This window comes from Leptidea sinapis, chromosome 43 (assembly GCF_905404315.1).
Source record: "Leptidea sinapis chromosome 43, ilLepSina1.1, whole genome shotgun sequence".
NCBI lineage: Eukaryota > Metazoa > Arthropoda > Insecta > Lepidoptera > Pieridae > Leptidea > Leptidea sinapis.
The window spans coordinates 3,796,078-3,814,014 of NC_066307.1; the positions used below are offsets into that span (position 1 = coordinate 3,796,078).

Here is a 17,937-nt window from a genome sequence, read left to right on the forward strand (position 1 = left end):
GCTTATAATAATCAACAGTTTTGCCACGACCAAGCGTCGAAGTAAACTAAAAGCCATAAAAACACAAAGGGATTTTTCATTATTTAATCTTTTCAGATATCAAAATACAAAAACATTTTCACTTAAATTAAACAAATTTATTATAACAAACTATTTTGAAAATTTTGATAAACTAATCACACATCATTAAACTTTAGAAGAACATGAAAAGGTTGATACATATAAATACCCTACAAGACGTATTTTGGTCTGTTTATTAAACCTTAATACTGAGTTTAGGAACGTATTAACAGTAATCCTTAAGTCTAGAACATTACTTCACTACAGTAGGTATTAAATTAAATAAAACGTAAAACATAATAACACATTAATTGGAAAGTCTGCGAACATCCCAGGAAAACTTGCTACGTCTGGAAGGAGCTGGGCTGGTTGGAGTAACTGGCTAACACTACACGCAGAATGGACTCAATAAGGGCTCTTGTCTAGCAGACACAGTAGCCGCCGTACCATACCAATTCATGAAAGCTCAACTTTAAATCAACTTTAAAGTGTAACATGATTAATTATATAACGAACGATCTTCTAAATCGTATTCATCAATTTATTCATCGAAACATGTGTTATGTAAATATTAATAAATTATTTTTATTTATTATACTGGGTGGCCAAGAAGTTGACGTCCAAAGCTACAATTTGAATTTGGCTCATTTTATTGGCCAATGTTCTGGGAAGTTTTTAAAAATAGGTAGAAGCCATAGGCTCCCCATTTTTTTTTTGATACCTTGTACATTTTCATGAATTAAGCTAGAGCAGTTATCCTGAACTTACGATCCAATTCTAAACTAGTTCCGCATTGTCTAAACTATTCATAGTTTCTTATGTGGTTATTGCAACTGTAGTTAATAATTATCAACAGTAAAATTAACTAAAATTGTTCAAAAAATAAAAAAAAAGTCCTAAACCACAATTAGGTGAAAAAAGCGGATGAAAAGGGAAAAAAATTATCTCCTAAACTACGCAAAATCGAAGAACATACATAGGGGTGATTGACACCATGAGGCTTTCAAATTTTAGCTTTGGACCTGAACTTCTCGGCCATCCTGTATTTATGAGGGTAGATATTATTTCCCAGTACTTCTACACATTCAATTTACTTATAATTATTCACCTTGATTAAGATTTTGTGCTAAAAATATTCTTATAAGTATAATCCGCCCGTAGTACTAACACGGTAGTGAATGATTCAAAATATGTTATTAATTATTAGGTATACTCAGTTAATTAGTACATAATGAATAAGTATTGTAAATTGATTTAATATTCATACGAAAGGACATATTATTATCATTTGATTAAATAATATTTATTTTAACGATGCTGATGTACGTCTTTTAAATTCTGTTCTAAATCCATATAATAATATGCTCTATATAAAAATAAATATTTTAATACCTTTATAATATAAACAGTTATTTTATCAATAGTTCTTTACTATCATTTAACTCATTTACAGAATTAGCAACATTTAACATTTTTAATACCAAAAGTCATAGTGCCTACAAATTTATCTCAGTTCTTCTTGGCATACCCCCAGTGGGAGCCTCCTTCCTTGCCCCCCTTCTTGCCATGTTGTGAGTGGTGTTCATGATGCTCGTCATGACCAGCAGTTCCATGGTGTCCGCGATGGTCAGCGTCTATGTGGCCCTTTTTACTGTTAACAGTTTAATTTAAATTAGTAAATCTTGAAAGTAAACTTAAATTTTCTGTTCGTGCAACATGAGGCATATTTTCTTAAGAGAACAACAATTAACTTCTGAACATAACTACTATTGCAGTTAAATAATAAAAGAACATTAGTTGTTAGCTTGCAAACGAAGATATAATCAGGCATTAATCTATCTATTCTTTATATATATAATTCTCGTGTGCGTGTGTATGTCACTGAACTCCTCCTAGACGGCTGGACCGATTTTATTGAAACTTTCTGTGTGTCTTCAGGTGGATTCGAGAATGGTTTAGATTCACAATTGAACTACCTCCTGAACGGCTGGACCAATTTTGATGAGATTTTTGTGTGTTCCAGTGAATTTGAGATTGATGTGTGTCTTCGGGTGGATTCAAGAATAGTTAACATTCACAATTGAACTACCTCCAAAACGGCTAGACCGATTTTGATGATATTTTTGTGTGTTCCAGTGTATTTGAGATTGGTGTGTGTCTTCAGGTGGATTCGAGAATGGTTTAGATTCCCAATTAAACTACCTCCTAAACGGCTGGACCGATTTTGATGACTTTTTGTTTGTTTCAGTGAATTTGAGATTGGTTTAGATTCTTAATTACGTCCATATAATATAATTCTCCTGCTCATGTGTATGTTAGTGAACTCCTCCTAACGGCTGGACAGATTTTTCAAATTTAAGACGTGTGTACAGGACAACGTCTGTTGGGTCCACTAGTCTATATATATAAAAATGAATTGCTGTTCGTTAGTCTCGCCAAAACTCGAGAACGGCTGGTCCGATTTGGCAAATTTAGGTCTTGAGTTATTTGTGGAAGACCAGAGAAGGTTTAAAAGGTGAATAAATAGGAAAATGCTGCTAAATTAAATAAAAACAACCAATTTGTTTTTCCTTTGATGTGTCCATACATAATTTCTATGAGAGAATTTATTGACGCACGGTTTGACAGTTCTGCTGTGAAACAATTTCATTACGACAGCAGGGTGCATATTTTACGAAGTAATTTTTGATGTTATGATATATTATTGACAAATTCATATAAAAACATTATTTTATTTATTATATACAGAACAACGTCTGTTGGGTCAGCTAGTATTTCATTTATATTTTTATAAATTAGCATGACAAAGCACAGGTGCACACTGTGGTCATATTGAAAACATCGTCGACAGCAAGATCACAAAATGATTTTGGTATCAGCGATACTTAATAAGTGACAATACTTCACACATCGCAGCATGTATTTCTATGAATCTTTCATGTTACATTTCCAATACACACGTTTTTTTCACGTCACGAAGTGAAAATTCTTTAGAATCGTTGTGATTTGAAACTTGATGAAACGAAAAAATAAGTCAAAGATGGCCGCCGTGCAAATTTATTATTTCAATTTTCAACAATATGGATGTCGAATCTGGGATCGTTTTTGTTTTTTACATTTGAACCAAATTTGGGATGGAAAACCGGCATAATAGAAAAATTTTACGTCTACAAAGGTAGCAAACTTTATAAAATTCAAAGTTTCAGCTCAGCGTAACAGCCCAATATCGACGATATTTAGTGGTCAGGAAGCCCAAAGAAGGTTTCCATTCTAAAATAGTGTTAGTGTTGTTACAAAATTCATTATAATATTTCAGTCCGAAAATAACTTTATGCGGTGTTGTAAGTGAGATAGTAAGTTATCTTTTTTTATGACATTGAGGGACCAGATGAGCAGGACATTCAGCTGATGGTAATTGATACGCCCTGCCCATTACAATGCAGTGCCGCTCAGGATTCTCAAAAAAAACAAAAATTCCGGCACTACAATCGCGCTCGTCACCTTGAGACATGAGATGCTACGTCTCATTTGCCCAGTCCCAGCTACGGTGTCCTTCAGACTGAAAATGCTTACACATTACTGCTTCACAGCCCAAAAAGGCGCCGTTGTGTTACCCATAATCTAGCCGGCATCCTGTGCAAAGGAGCCTCCCACTGTTATCTGTATCTGTACCTGTAGCCATTTTTGCCCTTCTCAATAAAGTCGTGTCCGGCGTTGACGTGGTGCGCCTTCTTCTTGCCGCTTTCGTTGGTGGCGTGGCGAGCGTTGAACTTGCCGTAGCGGTGGTGCTCACCGTCCTTGTGGAAGTCGTCGTAGAACTTGTGTTCCTTGTGGAACTCGTCTTTATGGTATTTGTTGTGGAAACCTGCAAATAATTTACTTATTACAAAAATAATAACTCTCTTGCTTTTAGACAACCGATTAAAACTTTTTTTTCGGTTTTTACGGTTTAATTCTTTGGTGTGCGTGACCAGCTACGTCTTACACTCGCGATTTGTATGATAGTTTGTGTTAGTGTACGGGCATTGCTCAAAATAGAGGTTTACTCTAAACTAAATTTTTTCGACGTTTTCACAGCTTTCATAGTATATCTAGACGTATATATGCTCTATGGATGTAACATTGAAGGCGTAGTTCAATATCAATAAATTAAATATATTTTCTTCAACAGAAAAAAACATTTACACATTTTCAGCGAATCACGAAACCTTACATATTTATAGTTATTTATTAAGAAATGTAGAATTACAATTTAATAAATAATATTCGAAAAACCACACAGGTTTGTCCGGTAGTAAAATACTGTATTCGTAAAATGCTATTATTATTATTATATTGTCTACAATTTAAAATTGTTTCAAGAGTATATTATTCAAGATATTGATATTATTTCAATTTGTAAAATTTAACTTGTCCCACGCCGCCATCGCCGTAGCAGACCTCGTAAGTGAGTAGCACCCACTTTATTAGAATTATGTTTGAAAGCTTAAATTTCATATAAATTTACTTTTAATTTCTTTCATGTTAACGGTTAAGTAGTTCTCTCTGCGTGTTCAGTTATTGTCAGCGCCACGCTGTTTATATGTATATACCTTATTCTACTCCTTACTTTACTCTAGTTTTCTATTTATTACATTTTTTAAGCATCACCTGTCTATAAATATTTTTCGCTTAGTCCAACTCGTCATCGAACATTAAAACACGTAATCGACCGAATTTTGGATTTCCCAAATTGCCACTAACACCACTTTCGCTCGCTGTTCAAATCAACTCAGCGATCTGTCGATCAATAGTGTTGGTTGATATTGAAGACAAAAACTTTCTAGCTGTGGTTACAAGTAAATGATTCCAATAGATTAGTAATAGCACTGAATAGGTATCGTAATAGTTTGCTATTGAACACAAATCACAAATGAAAATGTAGACTGTAAATTGTTAAATGATTATAGTTTTTCAGTTATCCATAGTAATCTAATATTCATAAATCATTATTCTAGTTGATAGTATTTAAAAAAGTTTTGAATTGTCATCATTTACTCTCATCTTATCATCAATCTAAAATATGGGTCTATGGGACGTGCAGGGCTACTCAATGGATTTGTTTTTTAAAAGTATTACTTAACAATGCAGTTACAGCATAAGTATACATACAACAGTATACTTACCAGCGTGAGATGTGTAGACTTATTTGAAAAACATAAATTTGGAGAATTTAAAGTACTTATTAAACGCATTATTCGATTAAAGGACAGAATAAAATAAGAAGAAATAAAAAGCAATACCAAGTTTAGAAATGCCATTGTTGCAGCAAGAGACAAATGTGAAAATGGATAGGACACATCCGCAGAGATAAAGGGAACAAATAGATAAAGAGAGTTACACAGTGGTTATCATTTAACGATAAAAGAAGAAGAGAAAGACAGTTTAACAGATGGGATGATGATAAACGTAGTAAAGCTGGCTGCTTGTGGCTCGACATAGAAAGGAGTGGAAGATGCTAGAGGAGGTCTATGTCCAAGGACATGCAAGACAGTAAGCAAACTGGTTGCCAAATTATATTGTAGAGCATAATTTAATACAGCAATAAAGGCTATTATTATTAAACGTGTGGATAGTAATATTACTTATTATATTATTATTCATTTTAAATGTGTAAAAATGCTATCAATTGGTAGTGCACTCATGTTATGATTGGAATGTATTGCCTCCCTGCAAACAAGTCACCCACATCTATCTTAAAAATTTAAACAGGAAATAATTATGCTCCAGTAATTTGTTCAATACAAATCATCAAAATGTCTGGATAAACCATCTGCAAGCCTTTAACTTCTAGTAATAATAACTTTAGTACGATCAAATTGCGCAACATCCTCAACAGAATAGAATGCATTTGCAAATGGCTAACTACATTGTGCACGAAATTTAGTAAGCAAGTGTGCAATTAATTATGTCAAAATATAAAAGCATGACGGTTACAAATTGCAGGCTCCGTGTGGCTTAGATTGTATTGTTGAGATAGAATGCGGTGTCGCCGTCAGCGGTCTTTGTTAAGTGGAGGTTAGAGAAAGTGTTCCACCTGTTACATAAAGTTATTTTGTTACATTTGAGTGAGCATAATACTTTGACCTGGTATTGATTTAATTCGACAGACTAATTATGTAATTTCACGGGATTTGTACGGTACTGTTTTCACGTTATACGCAACATTGTATTGGAACTTTCTATTTTTATTTATTCAGTTACAAACTTAAATAACTTTTTATAATATAATTATAATAAAAATAACAGTGTCTATTGGAAACATCTACAATTTCGAATGTAAGGATATTAATTCTACGCCCACTAAGTAACAAAGTATAAGTCTTCTTGGACACTAACCTTTCGTCTTGTGGCCTTTCTTGTGGGCTTTCTTTTCTCCAAAGTGCGCGCCTCGTTGTCCAAAAGCCTCTTCTTCGTGGCTACCTTTGTGGCCAGCGCGGTCGTGATGTTTCCTCTTCTTGCCTGCAGCCTCTTCGTATTCCTTGCGGTGGAGCTCGTCTATTTTGTGACCTTTATTGCCTTTATCCAAGTAGTGGTTTGAATTTGAACCTTTCGATGCCTGAAATATATCAAAGTCTCAAAGTCTAGAACACTTTGAAGTTGAAGCAAAGGTAACATAAAAATTACGACATTCAATACTTATATTATATTTATATTATACTTAATGCAATGTCAATACGAGATATATATTGATCTCAAATAGTAATTACCACCAACTTCGAAATGTAGAAAAAATTATATTATATTATTTATGTATTTATTTTTAGATAACTGCTTTAGTTAAGAGTATAGATATAAATCTATATAGTTAAGGTTACATTCTAGATTGGTTTGTCAATAAATGTTATCATTGTTTGTATATCTTTTAAATAATGCAAATAAAGTTTACTTACACCGAGTACGTTACAGCGCTATATCAATTAATAATTTCCGTGAAACAGGAAATATTACTAGTACCCATACTACTAATGTCAACATTGATGCACTTTCATTTTGAGTATTGTGTCCATCTTCCCTTTCTTGGCATGCATAAAAAATTAAAATTATGGCTAATAGATAAATGCTTTTATAGTTTAAAAGAATTCTTTGGCCAAAAATAATAGTATTTAAATGTAATTTTTTGAGAGGTACCTACAAACTAATGTTTATTTTATATTATACTATTGAATTAAAGCTATGTAATGTGTATTAATGACGTATAAATACAAAAATTCCAATATTGACAATCAAATATTTGTATCGGCGTGCGTCCGTGCCTAATGTCGTAATGGGATGTCGCTATGCCATTTTAATGGCTGACAGGCTTGCCCTGTATGTTTCAGTATGACAACTCTCTGTTAATGATTATTCTTCTATTAAACATTTTATTGAGATAAAATCTTTAATTGCGAATGCAACGTGCAACTACTAGTATTATTATATGAGTAGTAATTTAATATGTGGTAACGTGCACGTCGATGAATATACTACTACAAGACTTGGCAAACATTCCCATGTCATGGATCGCTGTATCTAGCTCTGATTAATTATAATAATTTTTAGTTAGGAATCGGATAGTCACAATAATATGTGTGCCTGCTATTTCATCAGCGTAGATATAAATATAAAAAAACCTATAAACCGTGTGGTGTCAAATAGGAATGAAGTTCCTAATTATAAAAATATTAATTTAACTGATTTACCAAAAAAAATGGGCAGTTTCCTCTGAATTCCACCATTAAAATTAAAATAAAGTATGTGTATACTTATGTATGCACGCAAGAAGTTATACTTATTTGGCGTAAGAAAACAAACCTTAAAATAAAAATTTTGTCGTAGAAAGAACAATATTGTAAAAATCGTGAAATTAATTATTGAATATTAACGAATACGGCTGTATTGGCTTGAACCCTTTGCCTGTCCTAATAATGGACGAAGAAACCAAAAAAAAAATAATTAAATGTCGCAAATGTCAGAAAATTTCTGAAAACTTTAAGTTTTAGATGTCGATGTGCGCGCGCAACGTAATAGTCAAAGAAATTTATCTTGAATAACATCAAAAAGGTATGCATAATGTACATGTTTTGCTTTTATATCAATGTAATTTTGCAGTTATAAACCTATTTAAATAATATGAATTCAAATATTCGTCTTTTGTATTTTGGTTTAATTTGGCCTTGTTACCAATGCGCTAAAATATAAATAAATAAAACAACCTATGTAATTTGTCCGAAATGTGTCAAATGTCAATAATTGTTACTTGTCAATTATTTATATATAAATACTAATAATCTTACGTTCCGGACGTTTTTGCCCGGCTAGGATACCCCTCCGCATCGTCCCATAAGGAACTTTTTTTCCAAAAGAAAACTTTCTTTATTGATTTCATAGTTTTTGTATTCATTAACGGGGCATGTTGATGATTGGATTCGATAATGACTTTTATAATGTCTAAAAGCATTTCACTGTATTTAAAATAGGAGTCAAATTGCCAAATAAGTGATCATAGAAGTTAGCAACAATAGGAGCACGAATAGAAACACCTCCAATGGAAATGGTTACTGTTCATGGAAAACTGAATATATTTAAAATTAACGGAAAACTATTGGGCATAAAGTTTAGTACTATCTTTAAATTGTATTTAATTTTTAACCGACTTCAAAAAGGAGGAGGTTATCAATAATTCGATCGGTATTTTTTTATGTATGTACACCTATTACTCTGAGATTCATGACCCGATTTACGTAATTCTTCTTTTGTTTGATGCAAAATAGATGCCATTTGGTCCCATAAAAATGTACATAGTTTGGTCCACTAGTTTTCATTTTATGAACATTTATATGAAAACTTTCGCCTACCTGGATGATATAATTGTTTTCTGTGTACGGCTTTTTTTGGAGTTTTCATTCAGGTTGTTTATATATTATTATTAAGCGGCATTAAAACGTAAAAAATAGAAACCACGTTTAAAAAAACCGACTTCAAAAACTGAAACGTATCAAATAACTAAAATTTAATTTAATACACCTCTTATGAAAACCTTCATCTTTAATATTAATAGAATACTATTATATGTATGTGCTACATATTGATAGCTTTCAAGTCGGTGCCAAGCCAAATGTAATAATGGTACCTACACTCGCCACGCATGACTTTGAGCGGGATAGCTTCGTCTCGATCAAAACAACCCACACGGACAGACACGCGTGGCCAGATAACCTAAATAAATACAGTAAGTAAGCTGTTTATAATATTAAGTTTTATTTTGTTTAGGGCTTGGCACTGACTTAAAACCTATCAATTGGTAGCACTTATAAATAATAGAATTTTATTAAAATTAAAGGTAAAGGTTTGCATAAGAGGTGTATTAAATAATTTTTTTAGTCATTTGATAAGTTCTTTTCAATTTTTGAAGTCGGTTTTTTTAAACGTAGTTATTATTTTTATGGTTTAATATTTTAAAAGAATTTTTGTACGAAAATTTTATGACTGATAGAGAATGTGATGGGGAAATAATCCCTAAGCCCAGTTTTTACCGAAACCGACAATTATTAGTAGAATAACCTGCTAATATTAATAAATTTGCTAACGATGCGATCTACTGAGACGATGACTATAAGAATGGATCAAATATAATCAATCATACAGAAATATTTTGGCGTGAACTTTTTTTTATGAAAATAAGGGACGAGACGAGCAGCACGTTCAGCTGATGGTAATTGATATGCCCCATTACAGGATTTTAGTAAACTTTAGCACTACAATTGCGCTCGTCACCTAGATACATAGATGTTAAGTCTCATTTGTCCAGTAATTTCACTTCACAATCACCCTTCAGACCGAAACACAGTAATGTCTACACATTATTGCTTCACAGCAGAGATAGGCGCCGTTGTGGTACCCATAATCTAGCCGGCTTCCTGTGCAAAGGAGCCTCCCACTGGTAACTTTTCTCTCAGTGATCCCACACATAAACACTACTTTAATTCCATCACTTGTTGTAATGCCATGCTCAATAAGAGGAAATTGCTTCGTTTTTGATAAAACTAGACACGCACACGTACACTAATTTTTCTTTGGAGAAGCGTCGTACCGTGAATAATGATTGCGTGAAGACTATTTATTTACCGGAAGTTATTGAGGAACTCCGTAAAATATAAGTGAACGCCGTATCATCTTGCATCACGACACTGCTGGTACTCACTCGACCAGACAGACAAATTAATGTACAGAGACATACATACATACCGTTGTAGTAAGATGTGATGCAGCATTATCAATTTTGTGACCATCTCGAATCAGGTTCCTATGTATAGCTAGTATATATGGTTCCTATTACTACATATACTTTCGCTGTAAAAAATCTATAGATATATTATAGCATAATACGAGTCGCTTATAAGTCGTAGTTTGACTTTTAATCGTTAAAATTTATTAGACTTAATATTATGGGGTTTCTTGATAATTAAAACATTTACGGCCGTTTTCAATAACCTATCTATCCCTGGTAGGTAGACAAATCTATCCTTTTACGCTTACTTACATTTCAATAACCTATCGACATAAAGCATTGGACTATAACTATATTGGACATAACTATGGATAGATTAGATCTAGTCATTAACGGCCGTTCTTAATATACTATCTACAGATAGAGATAAATTACTACCTTCTATTGTTAGTAATTAGCTGTCAATAATCTGAAGCTGTCCAAATATTAGACCCGATAAGTCATTCTTATCGCCAGTTCACTGTTCCATACAAACTTCTATCCCTGGTAAGCTATACGTCGTCACATTGACAGACAGCGTGTACGGATAAGGTGAGTTACCGTCGATAAGTTTATTGGGACAAAAAAGTCAACGATAGTTACGATTTTTTATCTCAAGTAGGCCACAAACGGAGATAGACTGAATATTGGGAACAGCCGTAAACGGTGACAGTAATGTATCCGTAACTAGCGATACGTTATTGAAAACGGCCGTTAGTCTTTCAAACGACATTTTAGCGATTATCGCTTTAGTCTGATTGATTATATTAACTTTGCGAAATCTAAAAGTATCCTGTGCTCGATGAGGGATTCGAGGTCAAGATTTCATACTTATTGTGTTAGTAAATTTATTATATTTTATCTCCAAAGGTCAGCGATTTTAACATTAAATATGACAAAACACATTTTAGATATTATTATTTGTGTTTTTTTTTTTTATAGTATAGTGTGCTATATAATCATATGCTTAAGTTAAGATAAGTTTTCATTTCGAACAATTTGTAATAGAATCCATTAGAAATTGTGAGTAAATAATACTTTACGACACTGGAACCCGAGCCCCGAGCCGTGTAGAATTATGATAGTGAAAGCAAGACTGTGACCAATGACGATTGACCTCGCGAACTACGGAGGAACGTCTATGGCTCCGCCGTCCTACAACCTCCTCTGATTATAGAACCAGGAACAATCATTATCTACTAATATTTGTCAGACTATCACAATCTAACAAATATGTTGGGTATCTTAATTGAAAAATTAAAAAAATAACATCTGTCGAACTGCAACAGCAGCTTACCAGATCGAAGGCGCTTGGAACGAAGGAGGTAAGTAGTAGTATTAAGAATATAAAGACTCATGCAAAAATCTAAATACCTTATAAATGTGCGTTGAGAAAAAATTCATAAATTTCACGATTTTCCAACACCACCACTACCACCAACAAAAATGTAACTAAAGTTAATATAAATAGTTAACATATGGTACACATATTGATCTCGCACTTGTAACAACCAACTAACATCAAAATATTTCTAAGTTATCATATTTTAAAATAGTAAATCCGTGTTACAATTAAAAATAAAACATATTTCGTTTGAATTTGGAATATGTTATTCTTTCATGAATATTTATTGTGTTATACCTACTAGTTAATTAATTGTTGTGATATTAAAATGGTGATAATAGAACGGAATTGTTTTTTTAGTATCACAGAGTAGATTGGTGTTAGTTTAAATTTTGTGTACCGGGCTATTACTTGGTACAAAGAAACGGTCTTTGTTTGTGTCGGAAAAAGATTTGGCCGTTTGCGAAGTATTCATACTAAAAAAAGCGACACTGATCATCAAGATTAGTGTAAGAAACAGTGAGATAAATAATTCTAAGAATCTTGTCCCAAAGCCTAATATTGACTGATTGGACTGATGAGTTAGGTGCTCACAGAAAGTTCAGACATTTTTATTTACTGATAAGTTTTATTGTCCAGCAAAATTTTAGCTAGCAGAATGACTGAGTTTACGTTTAAGCTCTTTCCATAATATTTCACTTAGCAGAGTGTAATTTGGGCACTATCCGACTTCAGTGATGGTAAGTATCAAATAGTGACTTAGCCATATATGGTATTAAAACTGTGGAACAGATGTGTCAAGTTATAAAGATTATTGAGAAGACGGTAACGACATTAGCAACGCCATGATATCCAGGAATAGTCATGGGTCTAAAACTCAACTCTAACTTTTCTGAGAGAAGTACCAAAAAAATGCGTCATGCCATGCCAAAAAACTTGTTTAACTTCAAAGAAAAGTGGTTGTTCAAAAAGGCTCGGCAGTGTTAACTATAACCAACAGCAAGCATTAGCAACCTACCTATTACAACCTAAGTAGTGTTCATAGCTCGAAATGCTATACTTTCACCACTAAACTTGTCTAAAAACACCATGTTTGCGTGTTTTCTGCTTACTCTTCGCTTTAAGACCAAGTGAGATGATTATGAATGACCTTCATATTTTTAAAGGAATAAGTCAACCGCCAATGGACCTCCACAATAACAGAGGCCAAGAGCTCGGAGGTTTGAGTTACGAGTATGCTCTAGCCACTAAGATCCCAAAGTCAGATAGCTTCGGAAATACTGCAGCCGGTAATTGATTCTACAAAGTGACTGTGCGAGGAAATAAGTTTCTCGCGAAACACGCAGTTACAGATTGCCAGATGTCAAAATTAATTTCGCATTTTGATGTAATGTTCGGTGGTGAAATTCATATTACGTATATCATAACACATCAGTGTATCTTTTTTTTATGGAATAGGAGGACAAACGAGCGTACGCGTCACCTGTTGTTAAGTGATCACCGCCGCCTACAATCTCTTGCAACACCAGAGGAATCACAGGAGCGTTGCCGGCCTTTATAGAAGGTGTACGCGCTTTTTTTGAAGGTACCCATGTCGTACCGTCCCGGAAACACCGCACAAGGAAGTTCATTCATTCAGAAAACCGCACTGTGGAGGAGACATCCAGATGGTGAGGATGATATCCTAACTTGTGGCGTGTCGTGCGAAGGTGGAATTCGGCAGCAGGAATCAGGTTAAACAGCTCTTCGGAAGACTCCCCATGATAAACGCGGTAAAAGACACACAATGAAGCGACTTCTCTACGCAACGGCAAGTGATCCAGCCGTTCACAGAGCACTGGGTCCCCCACAATTCGAGCTGCTCTACGTTGCACGCGGTCAAATGGATTGAGCTGATACTGGGGTGCGCCAGACCAGAGATGACAGCAATACTCCATGGACGGACCTGCGCTTTGTAGAGCGCTAGTATGTGGGCCGGCTTGTAGTATTACCGTGCTCTATTAATGACGCCCAGTTTCTTTGGAGCCAATTGGCTCCAAAGTGGTCATCTGGAGGGCAAAGCCAAATTTGGCTTTGCCCTCCAGACGACCACGAAATTGGCAATCGCTCGAGATCTACGCCAAGCATGCCAATATAGTCTAGCAGTTGGAGGAGTGATCACGAATTGAGGGTTAATTACAAAAGGAGACTTTGAAGTGGTGACTGCAAGAACTTCTGTCTTCTTGTTATGAACTGAATGTTCCCAGCTCATAACAAAACTTGGAACAGCATAACTTGATTTCAGACACAAGTTTGTCTGTCTTGAATGTCGTTGATTTGCAGCATATCACTGATAAACAGAACATGAGTGACGCTATTATATTAATGTATTAATATTAAAATATATTTTAATAGTTGTTAAATATTTCACGTGTTGTGGGCGATTGTATTCAAACAAATTTAAAAGTATTTACCATTGAACATTGAAATTATAATTATCATGAGACACACGTTATATATTTTTTAATATTTACTGATTTGTTCATACTATTTGTACATATTATATACGCGTAGGTTCATTCTTCATTATCATTTAACAATAAGTTAAACTTAAGAAAGTAAAATAAAAATATTTCATAAAAAAATCATCCAATTTACACATTTTAAAATAAGTTAGGTAATAAACTAAAAAAAGAACAAATATTTTCTCTAAGGTATCTTGAAGTTTGTGGTAATTATTACCGGTCCAGACCAATATATTTCGTATTGAAACTGCATTAGGCACCTAACACCTATAATACAAATATTAAATGTCGAAATTATTGTCTATTGGCATCACGAATTAATTTATAAATATAACAATATCTAGTACAGTTTCCGTCTTATGGTCTTGAAATACTTAAACAACTTTACATTTCTTGTGACATCAATGTATTGATTCGGTACTAAAAAAGCGTGACCAATACAAAAGAATCTTGCGTCATATTGTTTCCGAATCAGAAACACTAGCCAAGCAAAATAGTTACCAAATTAAATAAAGTTTTCATGTAGATTATTTACGTGGGCAAGAGGTATTTGTTTGCTAAATATAATTATACTTAAATTGGGTCTAATAGTGATTTTCATTATTATAACACTAGAAATAAGGGATTGCTTGTAACTAATTCTAGTAGGCTTCATAAGATACATGATGGCTTTAAGGGAAAATGTATACACTTCTATAATAAAGTCCCAGCCACTGTTCAGGCATTATATATAAATAAATTAAAATGTTTTATAAAAAAATGGCTCTGTCGTAAATTACTCCACTGCTGAATATCTAAATGATCGGACAGCCTGGGACTAGATTGTGATTATTTTATAGCGATAGAAATGACTGTACAATATTGTATATTTTTATTGAAAAGAGCGCAAAAAAGAATGCTGGGAGAGTTTCTTGCGCCGCTTCTTCTCTCTCAGAGCGCCATTTGTTTCCGAAGCGGTAGTAGTATCTAGTAGTTATTAGAAATGACATCAAAAAGAATTCTAAAGGAATAAATTTTGAAAAAATAAATGCCTTTTATGCCTTTTAATGGTGTATGCCTTATTAAAAATAATTATATAATTTAATTATTTATATTAAAATATATTAGAAAATTGTACATAACAAGTACCATTAGGAAATTAGTTTTAATTCAATATCACTCTGTATCTTTTTGGTTTAAAATTTCTTAGCGAAATAAGTTAATTTCACAGATACCGTCATGTAATAGGCTGCATAAAATTATTTTATAGTATAGTATCAGCGTGGATAACTTTACCTACATGATTTATTCAGCAAGTAATTTAGCACTGTGCACGTTATGTATGTTAATATGTTTATTTATTTCACAGCCAACATAACTACACAGCTGGTGTCTTTGACATTTTCGTATTCTATTATTATAATGTTATTTTTAGTTCTCATAACATCCGTTCCAATACTTCTAAGCCAATATACTATGCCAAATGTTGTTTATTTAACTTTTACTTCCCTTTTAAAATTTTTGAGTTTTACATTCAATTTTGTTCTCTGAACAGAACCAATGATCCAAATTTTAATTTTCACTCTAAGCATACCTAATTTAATTTACTAACATACCTTGCCGCCGTGTTCCCCGTAATGACTTCCATCATGCGCATGGCCAAACGACTTCTCATGTCCTACCACGTGAGGGTGGTGTCCTCCCGCAGCCGTAGACAAATCTGCCGCCGGTTCCACTAACCCTACAACTTCAGCTGGCTTGCCGAAGTGCACAGGACTTGTATCTGCAGGAGGGGCCGCAAGATGGACAGGAGCTGCGACAATATGGATGGGATCGGACGGTTCCACTCCAAACGTTAGAGGCCCCGCTGGTATCTGACCGTTCAGATGTCGGGCGACCCGGTTGTTTGTCGGGTAGTAAGTTCTATGATAGTGGCCTGCACTGGCTGCCAACATCTCCTGGTACGAGGGCGCGGGATATGATCCCTCCTCGAACGGTTCATATACTTCATATTGGTGTATTTGTCTAGGATGTCGGGTAGAACGCCTGTTCCGGCGTTTTACGCGGATGTGCTCATCGAACGGGCCATCCACGCTCCGTTTGTATCGATCATAATCTTTGTAGTCATTATAGTCCTCCAGATCTTCTTCTTCCACCCACGTTTCGTCTTCATCGGCGGTCGCTTGAAGAACAGCGAGAGAGAGAGCCAACAGCCAAATAATTCGCATCTTGAGGTGTGTGTGTGGCCTTTCACCGTCGAGCGACCGGTAAGGTGATGCCGAGCGTGCGACACGTCTTTATAGTCGGGAGTGGCCGGACAGTGGACACTCGAGTGAGGAGGACTCGCGGGCGTTAGCGCGGAGGAAGCGCGCACGAGGAACTGCGGCGGGCGGCCCGTGACTCGTCACTCGTCGACGTGATGGCGGCCGCGTGAGGTGGGCTGGTCACTGGTCACTGGTCACTGGTCATAGAAAGCGTCCTTAAGCTGAAGCGAATCGCCTCACCGGAATCGTTCTCAGTGTATCGAACTGGATAACGGTGACCGTGAATTATTCAAACTTTTACTGATTTAAGATATTAGTGCGTCGTCAGATAATGTAACGGTTTGTGATTATGATGTCTTACGCACTATTATCAAATTATTATACGAATACAATAACGATCAAGAATTAGCATCCGTGCGTGAGATAAATTCTTAAATGGGATTAAATTTAGATACCTAATAGGTAATAATATTCATGATATAATCTACGACTATTTTATTAAAACTTTGTCGTATAACAATTTGCGTCTGAGATAATTATAATCAAAATAAAAGCTTAAAATTTAAAGAACACAGTAATAATCTTAATAATTAAATAAATCATCAAAATAACAATTACGTTTAAAATAACTTTAATTGAAACTATGTACTTATATTATGAGTTAACAAGAATTTTGAGTAGAATTGAAGTACTTAGTGCAAAAGAAAAAAATCTTGACAATAATTACACGCGCACTGAATGAACAGACATAAGACATTAAAATATAATAATAACAAGACACTAACACAGACTTATATGAAGGGTTCCGTACCACCAAACAAAATATAACACTGGGTAGGTTCCTATTATTACTAAACATCTCGTAAGTAATTTGTTTTTTGTTTCTCATCTCGGACTTTATTTAACTTCACTTACGGCTGTTCCCAATATTCAGTCTAACTCTTACTTGAGAAAAAATACTAACTATCGTTGGGACGACGTATAGCTTAACAGCGATATACAGTTTGTATGGAAATTGCAATTCACGCGTCCCAATATAAGGCTATAAGAATGACTTATCGGGTATATTGGGACAGATTGAGATTATTGACTTAACTACCGATAACTTATCTCCCGAGTGTATCTGTTAATTAAATTGAGATGACAACTTATTCAAGTTCCCACGAGAAACGGCCGATCCGTGTTAAAACTGAATGCATTATATTTTCTTCCGATTTCGTTGATGATGTGGATTCAGATACTTATAATCTATAATATTGTAAATAATATGATAAAGTAAAATTTATATCTTTGTCAACTCTGCGCTTTAAAATAAATTTTATTTGAAAATATCGTAAAAGACTCTGGAGTCCATGATGTAAATCTACATCGCTTATTCAAAAAGAGTGTGTGTCTATATTTATGAATGCACGCAAGACGTTATACTTCTTTGGCCTAACAAAGCAAAAATCCTTAAAAATATTTATTCCTCGTGCTATTCTACGTATGTAGAAAGAA

At 34.3% G+C, this 17,937-nt stretch overlaps 1 protein-coding gene across 1 annotated transcript; it reads right to left on the minus strand.

Moving 5' to 3' along the window:
- Positions 1-70: 70 nt before the first annotated feature.
- On the minus strand, positions 71-16,557 carry LOC126977087 (uncharacterized). Its single transcript, XM_050825781.1, has 4 exons — positions 15,793-16,557; positions 6,439-6,658; positions 3,733-3,925; positions 71-1,711 (listed from the first exon to the last, which is right to left on the minus strand). Exons 1-4 carry the CDS (start codon positions 16,402-16,404, stop codon positions 1,570-1,572), a joined length of 1,167 nt encoding a protein of 388 aa, XP_050681738.1. The 5' UTR covers positions 16,405-16,557; the 3' UTR covers positions 71-1,569.
- Between the last annotated feature and the right edge of the window lie 1,380 nt (positions 16,558-17,937).

Excerpts from the sequence above, each read along its gene's own strand:
- LOC126977087 (XM_050825781.1), bottom strand. The coding sequence starts at position 16,404 with ATGCGAATTATTTGGCTGTTGGCTCTCTCTCTCGCTGTTCTTCAAGCG. Across the intron at positions 6,659-15,792 it reads ACGGGGAACACGGCGGCAAG|GCATCGAAAGGTTCAAATTC; the intron begins GTATGTTAGTAA and ends GATATATTTCAG. Across the intron at positions 1,712-3,732 it reads AAGGGCAAAAATGGCTACAG|TAAAAAGGGCCACATAGACG; the intron begins GTACAGATACAG and ends AACTGTTAACAG.